We start from the raw sequence: 19856 nt of genomic DNA on the forward strand, positions 1-19856 counted from the left end.
ACCTAGAATGCAGATCAGATTAACATAAAGGTTGAAATGCCCTCCAAATCTCTGGCAGGACTGATTGGTGAGGGCCTTTTCCAATGTAAGGCCAATCCATGAAAACTGAGAGGTAGCTGCTTTCTCTAATAGGCAGAAACCAATATACAAAGTGAAAGGAAATGAAAACATGGAAATATGACCCAAAGTAAATAAACCAAATGAACAAATATTTTTGTTTTAAAAAAAGTCCTTCTTCCTTAGCCTTCCAAGGTGCTAAGGTAGAAGGATTGCAAATTTGAGACCAGTTTTGGCAACTTAGTGAGAACCTGCCTCAAATTTAAAAAAAATAATAATTAATTAGAAGAACTGGGGTGTATTTCAAAGGTAGATTAACCTTGGATTTAATTCCCAGTACCATCAAACATGTCAAGAAATAAATAAATAAAAGAAAATGTCTGTTAAAATTCACACAAGAAGATAAGAGTGTATCTATTAGGGAAACTTATTCAATATTCTCAAACCAGAAAACACCTAATCTAGATGGTTCACTTGTAAATTCTATGAAAGTATTAAGGAAGAAATTGTATTCATACTATCCAATCTTCCAGGGACAGAAGCAGGATAATACTTCCTAACTCATTTTATGAGAACAGCATTACCCTAATAAGAAAATCTAAGACATCAAAAAAAAAACTGTAGATCATGTTCTTGATGAACTTTGATAGAATAATCCTTAAAAATATATTTGCAAATCAAATCTAACAATGTATAAGAATCTAAGAATGTATAAAAACAAGTGGATTTACCCTATGTATGAAAGGCTTGTTCAACACTAAAACAAACAATTCCTTTAGTTTGTTTAATTAAAAATCTAAAGAATATATATTACATAGTCATAACAATTGATGCAGAGAAAGCACTTAATGAAATCCAACATGTAATCAATAATAAAAACTCCCAGAAAACTAAAAATAGAGTTAACTTCCTTGCCCAGAAAAAGAATATCTACAAAAACCTACAACTGACATCATACTTAATGGTGAAACTAGGAGCTTCTCTACTAAGATCAGGAGAAGATGAAGGATGTTTCCTCCCATCACATTGTTTCAACATAGTACTGGAAGTCCTAGTTAATGCAATATGACAGGAAAAGAGAAATAAAAGTATATACATGTATGGAAGAAAGAAATAAACCTGTACTTGTTTGCACATGACATAATTTTATGTAAAAAATCTAAAAGAACTGAAAAACAAAGTCTCCTGAACTAATTTGTGATTATAGCAAGGTGACAGAATGCAAGGCTAATATATAAAATTCTAATGTTTTTCTATATATGAACAATGCACAAAAAGAATTTGAAAATAAAAATTAAGTGTGCAATACCATGTAAAATTAGCACACCCCAAAATGAAATATTTAGGCATATAATTAGCAAAATATGAGCAGGGTCTATATCAATAATACTACAATACTCTCATAAAATGAATTTGTATGAGATTAATTAATTAAAGGTTCATAAAAGGTAGACTCAATATTGTAAAGATAGAAGTTCTTCCTAAATTTATCTGTAGGTTCAATGCAATTCCACTAAAAATTCCAGAAGTTTTCTTTTTGGATATTAATTTACCAATTGTAAGATTTATATAGAGAGGCAAAAAACTAGTAATATTCAATACAACATTAAGTTAGAAGAAAGTCTGATGAGTGATATTACCTAATTTGAGACTTTCCACAAAGCTATTATAGTCAAGACAGTGCAGTATTGGTGAGAAAGCAAATAGACCAATGGAGCAAAATAGGAAGGCCAGAAATAGATACACATAAATAGAGTAAATTGAATATTGACAGAGGACCACAGATAATACATTTGAAAAATGTTGTCTTTTCAGTGAATGGTTATGGAACAACTAGACATCCATACGCAAAACAAAAGTATAGACACAGACTTCACTTCCTTAACAATAATTATGTTAAAATGGATCATAGACCTAAATGTAAAGCATAAAATTGTAAAACTCCTAGACGATAATATAGGAGAAAAATCTGATGGCCTCAAGTATGGCAAAGAATTTTTAGATGTTGCACTGAATTCAAGATCCATGAAAGAAAGAACTGATAAGATGGACTCCATTAAAATTTTAAAACTTTGATCTACAAAAGTCACTGAAAAGAGAATGAGAAGAAAATCATGAGGTTGGGAAAAAATATTTACAAAAGAGATATATGACAAATGACTGTTGCTCAACATGAATGAAGAACTCCTATAAATTAGCAATATATCTGATTGTGGTGCATCATTCCTATAATCCCAACTATCCTGGAAACAGATGCAGGTGGATCCCAATTTAGAGGCTAGCCCAGGCAACTTACAAGATCTTGGATCTAAATAGATAGATAGATAGATAGATAGATAGATAGATAGATAAATGGGACATAACTCAGGAATAGAGCACCCCTGGGTTCAATACCCAATACAAACAAACAAAAACGTATAAAAGAAGAAAATTAACAAACTGATTTTTAAAATGATAAAAAATCTCAGTAGAGAAGATACATGTGTGGTAAATAAGCATGTAAAGAGATGTTTCACCTCATATGTCAGTGAGAAAATTCAAATCAAAACAAGGTTCTGCTGCGTGCCTACTAGAATAGACAAAATCCAAAATACTGACAATACAAAATGCTTGTTAGGATATAGAACAATAACTCTAATTCATTGCTGGTGAGATTGCAAAATGCTACAGCCACTTTGGAAATCATTTTGGCAGTTTCTTTTAAAAAGTCAACATATTCTTACCATGTTAGTAGAAATTGAGTTCCTTGCTATTTTATCCAATTAAATCAAAATCTTAGGCCCATACACAATTTGCACATCAATATTTATACATTTAAATTACAATGTTTTATTTAAATGCTTAGACTAGATTATCCCTAATTGACACAACCTGGAACCAACCAAGATATCTTTCATAGGTAAATGGAAAAATAAGTTGTGGTATATGTAGACAATGGAATTCAGCATTGAAAAAATGAACAATCAAGCTATAAAAAATGTGATGACATTCAGTGATTACCACAGAGTGAAAGAATCCAATCTGAAAAGGCTCTATGATTTCAACAATATGACATTCTCTAAAATGCAAAACTATTCATTTTAGATAGTGAAAGATATAGGTGGTTTCCAGATATTAGAGGAATGAGGAATAAAAAGGTGAAACACAGATGTCCTTAAGGCAGTAAAAAGTTCTGTACGATACTACAAGAGTGGTTACATGCCATTATACATTTTCAAAATTCATACAATGCACAGCACCTAATGTAAACTATGTAATTTGAGTTATAATGAATTGCTAATGTGATTTCATTAACTGTTACAAATATTGCCATCTGGTGTAGTAGTATATTGGTAGTGGGAGATGCTGTGTGGGTGAAGGGGAGCATAAAGGAATCTGTACTTTCTACTCATTTTTACTGTGAATCTAAAGATTCTCTTAAAAACTCTATTTAAAATGTATTGAAAAATGTGATCATACTGTGCGTACTTATTTGCACACTTTCAATATATTTGATATCATTGCATGTCAATATGTTTTAAAATATGGTACAGCTATATGGAACATTATTCAGCTTATAAAGAGAATGAGTCAAAGGTACGGGTCAAATCTGTGAACATCTTTGTAAAGTAATGTACATAATATGCTAACAGAGAACATTGGCATCTTGTATTCCATTTTTATCAAAGATATAGTTTCTCAAAATGAGTATGTATTTCATGACTTCTAAATTACATTCCATAATATCAACATATATGTTATATTAAACCACTTTCTGAAAAATGAACACTTGTTTCATTTGTTTTGATGCTTATGAAGCTAGAATAAATACTGTATACTAGGAATTACAAGTTTGAGTTACAATGTTATAGATGGATCCCTTGTTCTCAAATTTTTTCTCACTTTCCACATTGAACATTTTTTTCAATAGGAATTTTAAGATATACCAAAATTAAATGTTTTAAAAGTGTCTTTGTTTTTAAATTGGAATAATAGCTGTACACTTTCTTTTTGTAAGAAGACAGCAGTTTGGTGCAAGTGTGTGTATGGTGAGATTTCTATGGAAGAATATATTTTTCAAAAAATTGCTGCCCGAAGATCTTGTTGTGGCAGGTATACTTGATTCCAATGGTGGACTGCTGGAATGTAACACAGTACTAGGAAGTGAATGGGAGCTAGATTCTGAATGTTCCTGTGGATTTCATTAAGGGATTTTAACTTGAAATAGTCAGAAGCATTGAGCTTTAATGAAAGATAATTTCAGTACTACGTTTGGTTTGAGGTATCTGGAAGATAACCATTTTTAAACAAGGATGTCTGGAAACATTTGGAAATTCAACCAGAGCTCAAGTGGGAAGATATAGATTTTTTAAAACCATTGACTAACCATCCATCCCATCAACAATTTTATACTGACCACTGATTATATATGTCAGACATTGATTCGCATGAGGGGCATAGGAGAGAATGAGAACAGATACTAGCACAATTATCTTGGAGATTGTTGTTAAATGGGGGAGATTTAAGCAATGGAAGTGATGAGGTTTCCTAGATGATAGAGAGAAAAGCTATGGTCTGAGAATAAAAATCTGGGGAATAACAAGAGTTGAGGAAAAGGAGGAAAAGCATATATCAAAGGAAACTGAACATGACCTAGAGTCAGTAAATCTAGAGATAGGACATGTATTGATGATTGACAAGGGATATGGAAGTGGGAGAATGATAAGCAACTGCTAAATGGATACAGGGTTTTCTAAAATATTTTGGAAATAGAGGTAGTGGTCGCAAAACATTGTGAATATGTCAAGTGGTATTAAATTATTACCTTTATAAGCTAAATATTGTGGTTATATGAAATTAATCTCATTAAATTGTTAGGTCAAACCTATATTTATGATGTCTTTTGTAATATGGTTATTAGTTGTTATTGATCAAGTACATTTTCTGTAAATTTTTGTGGCTTCTAGGTTTTCGGTGTTTCATAGGAAGGTCATTTCCATCTCAATTATATTAAGTATTTTCCTAATCTGTAATCCCAGCTACTTTGGAGGCAAAGGTTAAAGGATTGAAAGATCACAGCCAGCCTGGAAAATTTAGCAGGACCGTTCCTCACAATAAAACTGAAAAGAGGACTGGGTAGGACTGGGGCTGTAGCTCATTGTAGAGCACTTGCCCAGCATGTGTGTGGCACTGTGTTTCTCAGTACCACATAAAAAAATAAATAAATAAAATAAAGGCATTGTGTCTATCTACAACTTAAAAAAATTAAAAAGTGTGGGTATATACCTCATTGATACAGTGCTTGCCCAGAATATTTAAGGCCCTGGGTTCAAAGAAAGAGAGAGAGAGAAAAAGAAGGAAATGGAAGGCAAGAGAAGAAGGAATGAAGAAAGTAAGGAAAACAAAAGAAAGAAAGGAAGGAAGGAGAGAGAGAGAGTGGCAGAGGGAGAGAGAGAAATAAGAAAAAAGAAAGAAAAATTAGCCCACTGAATAGGGAATAAATCATTTTTCTAATTAGGGTATAGTATCCAGAATATATAAAGTTCTGTTAAAAATCAATAAAAAGGACAAATAACCCAATTTTCAAAATAAGTAAAGCCTTTGATCTGACATTTTACTTACAAAAGCCCCTGAAATAAACAACCTAAATTTCCACAAGCTGATGAGTTGATGTACAAAATGCCATAGCCCTACAGTGGAATATTATGCAGCCATAAAATGAATGAAGTACTAATACGATGTACAACATGTATGAAAATTTAAAATGTTATGGCAAGAGAGAGAAAACACAAAAAAAGGCCATGGAAATAGAAAGTAGATATATGGCTATCAGTGTTTAAGGAGAATGCGTAATCTGGAGTAATTGATAATAGGTCCCAGATTTCTCTGATGTTGTAAATGTTCTGGGAATAGATAGTAGTGATGCAAAACCTTGTGAATGCACTGTAGACCACTGGATCATATACTGTAACATGGTGTTTTAGTCAGCCTTTTTACCACTATGATTAAAAGACCCAACCAGAACAAGTTTAGAGGAAGAAAGGTTTGTTTGAGGTCTCATGCTTGAGGTGAGGCAGGACATCATGGCAGAATAGTGTGGCAGAGGGAAGCAGTTCACATGATCATCAGAGAGCAGAGAGAGACTCTACTTCCTAGATACAATATAGATGATATAGATATAGATATAGATATAGATGTAGATGTAGATGTAGATGTAGATGTAGATATAGATATAGATATAGATATAGATGTATATCTCCCAAAGCCATCCCTCCAATGTCCACCTCCTCCAGCCACACCCTACCCATCTTCAGTTTCTACTCAGTTAATACCTGTCAGGGAATTAATGCACTTATTGGGTTAAGACCCTCAAAACCCAATCATTTCTCCTTTGAACCTTCTTGAGTTGTCTCAGACATGAGCTTTGGGGAAACATCTCACATTCAAACCCTAACACATGGTAAATTTTATCTTAGCTTTTTCTCAGTAAAAATAATTGATACAAGTCGGCGGGGACTTTGTTCTAGTAAAAGCTTCCAAAAATATGGAGGTTTCAGGACCTAGGTAAGAGGGATGATCACCAGTATATATGGATAGTTTGATTTTGAGGAAATTGCCATAAGATGCATGAGACAGGAGACGTGGGTCCTCTGTCAACCCAACAATAATATAATCTCTGCCTTTAGGCCTTGATTTCATCATCAAGAAAATCAAGAAATCAGCATATTGTACTTAAACTTTCCTTCATACTAATATTCAGTAGGTTGTTGAAAATATTTGGGAGCTTGGAGCCTATGGCAGGGAAGCATTAAAACTATCTAATTGAGAATGTTATCAGTGAAAATATTGTGATTTCCAAGAGACCTTGCAAAAGAGGTCTCAGTCTTGCACTGTGTGGCAAAACATTGCCAAAGAAAGTGCCACTGAACTGTGTTTATGTAATGGATTATGTAAACCTGAGGATGATACTTTTCATTTCAGAATCACAACCTCTTTAATATTAAGTAAATTTGTTAGACATGATAATTTCTAGAACCACATCATCTCTAAATTTGTCTTAGAACAATTATTCATTCAATTATTTATTCACTCAACCAGTAATTATTGCGTGGGTACTATGTTTCAAGCATTGTAAGAAACAAAGTAATAATAATACTATATGGTCTCTGCCTTCAAGCACTCTCCATTCTTATAGGAAATACAAGAATAAATAGCTATTATACTTAATAATGACAGGAATTATATAGTTACCACAAAATAAAGAAGGAAGTTGTCAGTTTTACTTAAGGGAATCAAAAAGGCTTTAATAGAAGAACTTCTTCTTGAGATGCCTCCTAAAAGATGAGTAGCTATTCCCCAGGAAGAGGGGAAAGAACAGGAAGTTATTCAGACAGACAGAGAATTCTAGCAAAGTTGCACAGGCATGAACAAATGGCATAGCACTGAAAACAGTTTGGCATGAGAGGAAAATAAGATAGGTGGTGGTAGGTCATAAAAATTGCATAAAGGGGCTAGTTGAGAGAAGGCCTTTTATGCTATGTACACAGATTCAAATTCATTTTGTAGGCCATGGGAGGGGGACAAATAAAGAGTTTTAAGGAAGATATTGATGTGATTACATCTGTATTTTAGAGTGGTTACTGTGGTCTCAGTGTAAGGATTAACTAGTGTGGACATGGAGAAGACTGGATCCAAATAAATTGGTTTGGAGGACTACTGAAATTTTCTAGGTGAGAGATAACCATATAAGAATCATTATCATCTCATAAAACTTTCTGAAGTGGTAGAAATATTCTATATATGCATTGCCTAATATAGTGCTTTCTGTGGTTATTTAGCACTTGAAATATGGCTACCGTGACTAAGAAATGAAATCTGAAATTTTATTTAATTATAGATAAGCTAAATAGAAAGAGACACATGCATAGTTACTGCCTACCAAACAGCACAGACTATTTAGGAAAGTAGAATTGAAATAACTGTTTTCTATAGAGAATGAAGGCAGGAGAAATCCAATATGGCTCTAAGTTTTCTGTCTCGAAAAACTAGGTAAAAGATAGTACAGTTTGCCAGATATTAATTTAATGAATTTAATTTTAAACATGTTTACTTGAAGGTAGATGAAAACACCTAGATAGGATTTATTCAGGAAGCAATTAGCTATATTGTTCTGGAACCCTGGAGATATAGATTTAGAAAACAATAACACATAGTCCAGTATTTCAGGCATTGAAATTGGATAGTCATCTAGGAATGAATCACAGAGCAGGAAAACAATGCAGTTATATTGTGAGAATTTACCAATGGCTATAAAAAGAATGAAGAGCAAGCCATTGCTCAGGAACCTAGGAAAATTAGAGTTAGAAAAAAAATATTAACAGTTAATTCTGAAGAAAATTGAAACTATGGCGTTTGCTGGAAAATGAACAGAACTAGAGATAATCAAGTTAAGCAAAATAAGTCAAACTCAGAAGATTAAGGCTCCTATATTTTCTCTCATATGCAGAAGCTAGGGAGGAAAAAGGAAATGAAGGCAGGAGTGAATTTCCTAAAAATTAAAGGGAGATCAGTTGAGGAAAGGGGCCAAGGGGTGGGAGGCAGGGAGTGCTGGGGGTGACTTTGGCTAAGTTATTTTGTTGTTTTGTGTGCTACATGAATGTGTAACAACAAATCTCATCAATATGTATAAGTATAATACACCAATAAAAATGTGGGAAAAACAGTTAATACGGAGAAAGTCCAAATTAAATAGAAAATTTAAAAAAATAATTGATCTAGCAATTAGAAGGTCAATTAGAGCATTTGTTAAGACAAAAAAAATGAAGGAGGAAGCCATTTTGCAGGGGGTTGAGAATGTAATGATGTAAAGAGAGTGACTATAAATTACTATTTCATAGAACTTGGGATCATAGAACAAAGTGATTCATTTTATTTTATATAATTATTATTAAAATAATAAAGGCCAGAGTATGTTTACATTTAGAGGGGAAGAATTCTGTAGAAAAGGAAAAGTGAAAATATAGGATTTTTGAAATTAGTTGAAGTTAGTTTCCAGATGAATAAGTAAAAGTAAGAATAAGTGTAGAAAGGTTAACCTTTGAACTGGAGGAGTTATAATATGTTCATTTGAAAGTGGAGGAAAGACTGGCCATTGTGATTTATGCTTGTAATCCCAACAGCTCAGGAGGCTGAGACAAGAGGATAGCAAGTTCAAGGCCAGCCTCAGCAATTTAGTGATGAGACCCTGTCTCAAAATTTAAAAAAATAAAATAGAAAAGGGCAGAGATTGTGTTTCAGTGGTTAAAAACTCCTGGGTTCAATACTGGGTACCAAATAAATAAATAAACAGTGGAGGTAATGGAGATAAGGTGACAGGATTTTGTTTTCTTTCACTAATACATTGCCCATTGTTTTGAACTATCACTTAGGAAGACATTATTGTTTTCTGTGAGCTGATCTATAAGGATATAACTATAGTTATCTATGCTACCAAGCGTCATGAAATCAAGAAACTCTCTATTTACTGTGACATGAGACAAGAGACCAGTTCTGCTATTATATGACCCTCTGTTCTTAGGTAAGTAAGCTCATTTGGATTTTAGTTCACTTCACTGTAAAATGAAGCAAGGGATTAACTTGATGATCTATAAGATTATGTAGCACAAACATTCCATGCTTACATTCATGTTCATGGCAAATAGTCTCTGTTGGATTGATTTGATTTTTCTGTGGGCTCTTTCTCTGTGGGAGATCCATGATTTCCAGACCAAGTTCAAATATCAATACCAGGTATCATTTAAAAGTTCTAGGTCATTAGTTAGGGAACCTGAATCTGGTTTTGCCTCTGCTTAAAAACAGTTCTTTATATGTAAACTCTAAAGTCTCACATTTCAAAGGCTATGAATGTGTGTGTGCTCACACAACAACTCCACACTCTTTCCTCTTGATAAAATGAATATTATAAACATTTACAGAAGTAATGTGACAGGCAACTTCTCAGATAAAGATTCATAGTGAATTCTAGATAAGGAAGAGGGGTGGGAGGGAAAGGGAGTAGGAAGGGGATTAGCAAGGATGGTGGAATGTGATGGTCATCATTATACAAAGTACATGTATGAAGACTTGGATTGGGTGTCAACATAGCTTATAAACAGACAGAGATATGAAAAATTGTGGTATATATGTGTATTAAGAATTGCTATTCAAAAAGGTACATGTATAATGGCATAAATTGACGTGAACTTACTTTATATACAGAGATAAAAAAAAATTGTGCTCTATATGTGTAATAAGGATTGTAATGCATTCCACTGTTGTCGTGTATTTAAAAAAACAATAAAATCAATAAAGAAAATGAAAAAAAGATTCAGAGTGAAGTATTTATGGATGAAATGATAGTATGTCTGGGATTTGCTTGCCTGTACTCCATCCAAGACGACAAGCATTGGAGAGATATAAGTAAAACAAAACCAGAAAATTATTGATGACAGTACAGTCAACTGTATTGAAACTGCATCATAGAACTTGGTGGGTATTACATTATAATATATTCTTGTATGTTTAAAATGAATTACAGTAGATGGGGTAGAGAGAGAAGAGGGGAGGGGAGGGGAGGGGGGATAGTAGAGGATAGGAAAGGTAGCAGAATACAACAGACACTAGTATGGCAGTATGTAAAAACGTGGATGTGATTCTGCAATCTGTATATGGGGTAAAAATGGGAGTTCATAACCCACTTGAATCAAATGTATGATATATGATATGTCAAGAGCTTTGTAATGTTTTGAACAACTAATAATAATAAAAAAACAAAAAAAAGTAAAATGCATATAGTGTGAAGGCTTTTTACATATTTTTAATTATGCAAGGACATGATATCATTGTGTATTTATATGTGGTGCTGAGGATCAAACCCAGTGCCTCACATGTGCGAGGCAAGCGCTCTGGCACTGAGCCACAACCCCAGTCCTTAGTGTGGCGTTTTAACATTATAAAAGGCTATATGTATATTTGATTTATTCACTATATTTTTCTTCACTTTGTTCATACACACGCCAATAGCTGTGAGTTGGCTGAGATTATCAGCTAAACATAAAGTATGTTTTCATGGAAAAATCTTAAAAAATATGAGTAACACTATCTCTGTGCTATGGTTTGGATCTTGTGTTCATGAAGGGTCCGTGTGTTATAGACTTGATCCCCAGCTTGACTAATGGGAGTTGGTGGAAACTTTTAGAGGTGGGCCTATTAGGAGATCTTTTAGTCACTGGGGGATGTTTAGTCAGAGGGGATTGTTGAACCCTGGTCTCTTCCTTTGTCCCTTTCAGTTTCTGGTCATGATGTGAATGGCTTTGTTCTGCTATGTCCTCCCCACCATGAATGTAGTGTCTTATCACAGGCACAAAAACAAATGGAGCCAAATGACTATGGCTGAAACCTTCAAACCTGGAACCAAAATAAGCCTTTTTTTCTTTATAAGTTATCTCAGGTGTTTTGTTATAATTATGGAAAGGTGATTAACACACTGTTGCGTATGGTCTCAGATGCATATTGGTCTGCTTAGGAAGTAATACTTCTGTATGGGTGAACATGATAGTCAGTTGGTATGTGTTGGCCTGATAATACCAATTAAAATATTAAATGCTTCATTTCTGATTTAGTAAAGAAGACTCTGTATATCCTAGGGTTTTTCAACCCAGGCTTCAGCCCCACTGTCTAAATTACCCTGCCTTTCCATAATCTATCAACTGATATGTTGATGCCAGGCACTATAGGGAGTCTCTGAGACCCATCTCTAGTCCTCATGCCCTTCATTACAGTCCTGACTGATTATTACCCAGGCCACACATTTTTAAATATGTTGTATAACCCCCTGTGGAATGATGACTATTGCACGGTGTTTTATAGGTACTTCAAGTTTGAGAGACAGCAAGGTGGCCCTGCCAACTCTCAAAATTTGACAGCTTTAATTGCTTAGATTACAGATCACTGTCTCTTTATATCCATTTACAAATTAATTTTCTTCACATTTCCCCTGGCAAGAAATGGTCATAATTAATAGGGTTCATAAGTACACTATAACTTCTGAGACATCCTCCTGCCCATTTCCTTCCTGAGGCATTCCCTACTCAGTGCTCCTACCTCCTGGAAGGTCACCCTCTGCTGAGGTTGACATTTAAGAGAAACCCCCAGCCTCCAGAGCACTTTTTATTCATCACATGTTTCTTTCAGCATCAAAGATCTGAGAATTCCAATCAGAGGCTCAGGGTAATCAAGTGTCATTCACAGGCCATTTCTTCTAAAATCTGTATATCTCTTGTCAGGCTAGTAACTACCAGGTTGCTTTTTGTAGCTAGCAATAGCAGAGGAGGTTTACATTGATGAAATATATCACTCCCATCCACTTCAGCTTAAAAGGCAAACTTTATTTATTTTTAATTGAACACATACACAGTCACAAAGTATTCACAAAGGGATACAGTTTGAAGCACTTGAAAAGTCACCCTAGCCAAAATACTCTTTAAGTACAAAAAGCAACAGACGTAGTACAATCACAGTCATTCTACTCCAGTCCCTTCATCTATCTACTCCCCTCTGAAGAGAATCACTGGGGAGAGTTTGGGCTTGGAGTACTAGAACTTCACATTTCATACTTGCTGGTTGTCAGGTAGAATATGATTTCAGAAGCAGTCTCTTAAGTCCAGGTAAAGGCTCTCCAGAAGGCACAACCTACTTCATATGCATTTGAGGGTAGTACACTGTCCAAAAGTCCACCATCAGATTTCAATCTTTTGGGGCTTCTCAGTGTTCCCCATAAGCAGGAATACATAAATAACACTATGGGGGCATTATGGAAGGTTTGGGTTTTTTTTGTTGTTGTTGTTGTTGTTTTATTTGTTTCTTTGTGAGCTATTTTGACAGAGAAATAGTTAAATGTAACACCATAATACACTTGAAGCACACTTTAGAAGAGCACCGTAATTTAGCACTGTTACAACTGATATTTTACTATTACATCTAAAACATCAATAAATATAAATATACACTAGAGTTATAGAGAATTAAATTTAATCATAGGTAAATGGGGTTTTGAGAAAAGAAATGAGGATTCAGAATAGGGCTCTTGTACTATCTCTGTACTTATGTTCTAATTGTCACCACCTAATATATCTCAAGTTTGTTTCCTGTCTGATGTCTTCACTGCTAAGATACTGGAAAACCCACCAGAGGAGTTAACTCAAAAATATACATTTGACTATGAGTTGGCCTGTGCTTCTCTCATTCAATTGTCTCAAAATCTACCATTCAACTAGTGTTTCCCTACTCAAGCTGGCTTTCTAAGTCTAAAAGTGTTTTTGCCTTCAATGATATAAGCAGGCAGTGGAAGCTTTTTTTTTCCCATTGAGGTATCTCAAGCAGACTGTTCTTAAATACCTCTACTGCCCTCTAAAAGATCTAAAGAAAGTTCAGCATGTAGAGGGGAATACAACTACATTAGTATTAACAACAACAATCATAGTCATAATTAAGAGTATAATAGTAATAACAAGAAAGTGAAAGTATTAACAGTGATGATAATAACAATACCTTGCATTTGAGAAGGCGTTAAGATGTTAAAACGCTTCCAAATGTGTCATCTGTTTTCACAGATAACCCTCACAACAGCCCTGTAAGGTAGGTAGGTATTATTATCCTCATTTTACAGATGAGGAAACTGAGTCACATCAAGGTCAAGTGACTTGTCCAATATCATGCAAATGGTTGAGTCAAGTAAAAACCCTGTTCTAATCATTCTTAAGTTCCTGGATTTTTCCATTATTCACACTATCCTGCACCTACATGTAAACCAAAACTCAAGTCTTTTACTTGTACAGATGTTGTTTCTTCCATCATAGGAATTGGGTATATACCAGGTTTCTTTCTGTTGGAAGGACAGGTTGTGTTGGGCCATCCACTCTCAGTTTAAGTCTTTTAGGTCAGCAAAAGCCCCATATTTGGGGCAGAGTTTGTGGCCTTCAATAAAGCTGTCCTCTGTGTCAAATAAATTGGAATCACTTCATAGCTTGACTTTACTGTGACCATGGTTTGTTACCTACATTTATAAGCAGATACTAAACTGTAACTAATCTATAAGAACATAGAACCAAACAGTTTGGCTAGAAAGAACAATCTCATTAAGGAATGCTGAGATCTCAAGGAAACTGCCACTCTTCTTAGTACCCTTGTGCATGGTGCCCTCTGATGGATGTTCTAAGCCAACATAATTTAGGAGGGCAGAGATATTTTGTATTCTAAAGGGCAAGGAGGAAAGATCTGTCACAAACAAGATGCATGAAACAGAAACATTGTTCATGTTCCTTGTCATCAATGCCATCATAAGACAGGCTCCCTTAAAGGTCCAAATGTTGTGTCCTCTCATGGAACTTCTGATACTTCTCAGCTGATGAAAGGCCACACATTCTTCAAAGATTCCTCACTGTGTCCTGGTTTTGCTACTCATCCTTATTCTGCTTCAAAGACAAGAGAAATATCGAGAATTGGTGGCAAAAAGAGTAAATAAATGTTCAGGTATGTGATTGGGTGCATGCGTGCACATGAATTTGTGCATGTGGGTGGCAGTGGCTGAAAGAAGGAGGTCTGTACAGGGAAAATATAGAACAGGGACAGTGAAATATCAGATGTAGCTAAACACTACAGAGGGAGTTAACAACTCAGGAGGTAAGCAGAAAGCAGTGAGAAAGACAAGAGTGAGAGAGAGAGAGGGAGGACAGGAAGAAGGAAAATAGGATAGGGGGGAAAGTATTCAAAGATAAGGAAAGGACTAGAACCTAGAGTGGAACAAAGCACCAGAAATGGATATAGACCTTATTTACTGAGGAGATGATGAGCCTCAGCCCAGGAGTTGTAAACCTCTGGTTAAGGCAGCAACCAAAACCTAGGTGTGAGCAACCCAGAGCAAACAGGTATGGAAAAGTGAGCACCGGGGTGAAATGTTGGAAGGAGAGAGAAGCAGTTTTGTACCTTATGAGGGTGCTTATGAATGTATGTGTATGACAATGCCTGGGGGTGTCATAGCAGAAATGTAAAATGAGAAAAGGAGATTGTTAAAGTTCACAAAAGGTGTGACAGGGCATATAAGGTATGCATTAAAGTGGTTGACTTGAAGGGGGTGTGAGAGAAAGGTAAAAAATTAGAACCTTTAAACTTGAGATAGTTGGGGTGGAAGCATAGAATTAGCACTGGAAGAGAATTAGCACAGAGCAGCAGAAGACCTTAGGATAGGGATCTATAGAATTGTCACAGGGAAGTACACAACATGAAGAAAAATAAAGTTAGGGGAAGGGTGAGTGAAGCACCAGCAGTAAAAAAAATAAAAATTAAAAATAAAAAAATAAAGACAAAACAAAACAAAAACCCTGATTCCTAGGGCAAAAAAATTGCCACAATCTGAGAACCTCCAAGACTTCATTTTAAGGCATGAAATCACATCCAGGCTCAGTTAGCATGAAAATTACAAGTAGAAAAAAGTGAGAGCACCAGGCAAGAGGATAGCATGAGAGGTCACAAGAGGCAGTATATACAGCTGGTACTTGTGTGAATATAAAAATGTGTGAGTGTGTGTGCACGCACGCATCTGTTTGTGTATTGATTCCAATTTAGGATGCAACAGATTATAGTTGGTGGGGAGTAAATGGATTTGGAAAAGTTGACTTAATTGTCATGCAAATATTGGGAGAAGAGCATGGCTGTGAATAAGCTTAATAATAGCCAACTAGGATAGGGGCTTTGCATGGGAAAATTCACAAGAAACCAGATATGCAGGTATGCACTAATTAAACACAAATACCAATGGGTTCCTCCAGATGATAAAGCCCAATTCTGGATTACAAGATGGGGTATCTGAAACCCAGGAAAGCAGTCTACAACCAGAACTGCAATGACTGATTTTAGGGAGTTGCATTTGAGAATATGAGGAAAACAAATGTCTGGAGTCATTTGCCAGTATTTCTTTTCCCTTAAAATGATCTTTTGCCTCAGGTTAAGTTGAGCTAGAAGGCAAAGGAATGAGAATATTAAGCCGGTGCTCAGGGGTACACTGAAGAAAAAGAAGGCATTCCTACTGTTGAGGACGGGTTATTAGTCTTCCCTGTGATGCTTTACTTACTCCCTCTTTCACTCTCAATTCCTCCATCTTTCTATCACCACCCACTAATGGTAATCACTGATCAAAGTAGAGTCAAAATGATTATTAGAGAATCTAGCTCTTTCCCTTCCCATCTCCAAAGTAAGTTGGGTGAGTCAATAGACTCCTATAGGATGTGTGGTGATAGCAGTTGTCCCTATAGTGGCAGAGACCCCATCAGATATAGTGTGAATACCCTTTTGATTCCAGGACTCAGAATCATCAACCACAAAAGGGAAATGGTGATGGACCTGTAGGAAAGTCCATGATATTAAATCACTAGGTCTCTGCATCTGGCTTAAGGGTTATTCCATCTCTAGCTGATTTGTTGTTACAATATTGAACATGAACATCTGACCTGGGCTAAATGGGTGGGCCAAATTTCCCTTGGAGGAGCATGGAATGGTCATGACCAGGGCCTCAGTGATGCTTTCAGCTGGTGCATCAGAAACATGTGCCCAGGTACTATTTTGAACAAAATTCCAAGGGATCAGGTGGTCTTTGTATATGGGTACCCATCTAGATTTTAACTGAATGAACACGGATACAGAAAAAAGGACGCAGGATTGAAAAACGCTGCCTTCGACTCACAGAGGCATTTGGATTTTCCTTTTCCCTCTGGGCAGAAATTTGGGCATCCCCCTCCCCTGTAGCCACACAGGGATCCTCTAATACCTGAGGCTCTGGAATGGCCACAGGCACCTGTGGCAGTGCAGATGCCTGGAGTTCCTGGAGCTCATGACTCTCCTGCACTTGCGCTTGCTGCTGAACCTGGGAGCTCTTGCACAACAGATATTTTGTGCACCAAGATGCTATAGATCTAAGTTTGGCACGGAAGCTCCTGTTGAGCCAGCAGTAGATAAAAGGGTTGTAGCACGTACTACTCATGGCAAACCAGTGGAAGGCATAGAAAAGCACACTCTCAGTTTCTATGTCTGCACTGGAAATAAGAACCACGTAGCAATTGAGAGGAAACCAACATATCGCAAAGACCATTACAATAAGAATCAGCATTCGGATGCTCTTCTTCCGCTTCTGGTAGTGTGCCATAAGTTGACGAGCAGATGCATCACCAACAGAATTTTGGATCCACAGCCTCTTCCCCAGGTGAGAGTATGTTATAACAATCACCAGCAGTGGCAGGATGTACAGCAAGCCAAATGTCCCAAGATCCACATACTTCCCAACTAGCTTGCTGGGTCCTGGAAATGCAGGAAGGCAGTGGCTCCTGACAACTCCATCCCTGGAGCAGAAGATAATGGAGGTTATGATAACAAGACCAGTGAAATGGATCTCAGGAAGCTAAGGTTCTAGTCCCAGCTTTGCCACAGCATGTCCTTAAGTAAACCCACCCAGCTCCCTATTTATAGCTCTTAGTTTCTTCAATTTAAAAATTAAGGTATGGAGCTATAATATCCTCTCTTATAGGTCTTGATCCAGACAGAGAACAAATTGAGACTTACCTGATTCCTAACCACCAATGTCCCTAACCTGGAGGCCCATCATATTGGTTTAATTAATAAAAGTTAGAGATATATTGAGGCTTCATTTCCACTATTCAGGAAAATTGGAGGAGGACAAACATGCAGTTAAAAACTTTTCAAAAGTCAATTTCCTCATTGTGTCTGGAAAGAGGAAGACAAAATTACCATTAAGTAACTAGTCTGACTTACTTGCTGATGACATAGAACAGATTTTGATAGATTGCATGAGGAAGAGCAAGGAACACTGCAAGACTCCAGATCAGAACAACAGTCAGTATGCTTTGGGAGTGTGTTAGCCTTGGTTTCGTTGGATGCAGAATTACCTGAAACAAAAAGATCTATGTCATTTGTGTGGGCAAATGCTGAAGAGTCCCTACATACATAATTTTCCTATTAATACTATTTACCTTATTCCAGTAAAAACATGATTGGATTGAAAATAGTTTAGAAGGAAAATAGATTAAAATATATTATGGTTCTGAAAATACTGGAACTCTGATTGGTATCCAATTGAAAGAGGAGGAAGTGTGAAGGTTATCTTCAAAGGTGGCCCCATCCTGAGGAGTTTTGGGAGGTGTCTAATCTATGTGGGCACTGCCAATTTTCTTCCCTTTTATTAACAAGGACCCTCCCAAAAACATCTTACCCGATGTCGGTCCATGGCAACTGCCATCAGTGTTAAAGTTGAGACATGAAGGGAGCAGTACTGAGCAAAGCGACTGACATGGCACATGATCCTGCCAAATACCCATTGTCCACTCAGGAACCGGGCCTGAAGGAGGGAAGCAAAATAGAGATTGGTTATACACTCAGATAATCCCCTCAGGCCTTACAGAGAAGGTTGGTTCTAGAATGGGGGCTTAAGGCAGGCTTATGTCCCTTCTTCGTCTTAGTCCTATCACCCATCCCTGGATTGGAGCAACAACCCTATATACTCACTCACCAGAGCAAATGGACTGTTGAGCAGAATTATCAAAATGTCAGATATCGCCAGATTGAAGATGAGAAGGCCTGTTGATTTGTTGATTTCCTTGTGCTTGATGAAAACTTGGCACACCAGTGAGTTGCCAAAGAGGGATACCATTATGATGACTGCATATGCCACAGACAGAATTATCTTCGCTGCAATGTGGGGTTTGCCCCCCAGCCATTTCCAGGCCGTTCCTGTTGGCCCTTCCAATTCTGGGCTGGAGACACTGGATCCATTTAGATCTGTATGATTACAGCTTTGATCTTCGATTGGTGGAACCCCAGTGAAATTTTGGTGGAGCCAATCAATGGCACGTTCCATTTGTAATAGAAAAGGGGATGTCCCATTTCCATTAAATGAATAGTTCATTTTTGTTTGGGGTGACAATTTAAGCAGGCCCCTAGAGAATAAAAAGGAGATAGATGAGGAACCTTCTCCAAAGGCTGCAAACTCCCAAATCCACTATATATTATATATACTGGGAATTGAACCCAGGGTTGCTCAACCACTAAGCCACATCCCCAGTCTGTTTTTATTTTTTTTTAATTTTTTAAATAGAAAACTAATTGCATTTTATTACTGTTACTTTTGAAAGACTAACAAAATTTGATAAATTAAACCACTCTTAAAAACTATGCATGAAAACTAATTTTACCAGAACCAACTATGAATGTCATCTTTTAAATTTTTTTTATTTTTTCTGATTAGTCATACATGATAGTAGAATGTATTTTGACATATTACACATATATGGAGTATAACTTCTCATTTTTCTGGTTGTACATAATATAGAATTACATTGGTTGTGTAATCATATATGCACATTGGATAGTAATGTCTGATGCATTCTACTATCTTTCCTATTCCCATTCCCCCTTCCTTACCTTCATTCACCTTTGTCTAATCCAAAGTACTTCTATTCTTATGTACCCGCCCCCTTATTTTGAGTTAGCATCCACACATCAAAGAAATCAGTCGGCCTTTGGTTTTTTTGGGTTTGTCCAGCCCTTTTTTATATTTTATTTGGAGACAGGGTCTTGCTGAGTTACATAGGACCTCCCTAAATTGCTGAGGCTGGCTCTGAACTCGCAATCCTCCTGCCTTAGCCTCCTGAGCCTCTGGGATTACAGGCGTGCACCAATGTGCCTGGCTCCACCTTAGATTTGAAGAATCACAGACATCA

General features: G+C 36.3%; 1 protein-coding gene across 1 annotated transcript; it reads right to left on the reverse strand.

The window, feature by feature from the left end:
- Positions 1 to 16738: 16738 nt before the first annotated feature.
- Positions 16739 to 19042, reverse strand: LOC308639444 (G-protein coupled receptor 83-like; the record flags this gene model as incomplete). Its single annotated transcript, XM_081277691.1, has 4 exons — positions 16739 to 17462; positions 17893 to 18026; positions 18350 to 18475; positions 18647 to 19042. 4 exons carry the CDS (start codon positions 19040 to 19042, stop codon positions 16739 to 16741), a joined length of 1380 nt encoding a protein of 459 aa, XP_081133817.1.
- Positions 19043 to 19856: the final 814 nt, after the last annotated feature.

The sequence above is a fragment of the Spermophilus citellus genome, assembly GCF_964194105.1.
Source record: "Spermophilus citellus genome assembly, chromosome: X".
NCBI lineage: Eukaryota > Metazoa > Chordata > Mammalia > Rodentia > Sciuridae > Spermophilus > Spermophilus citellus.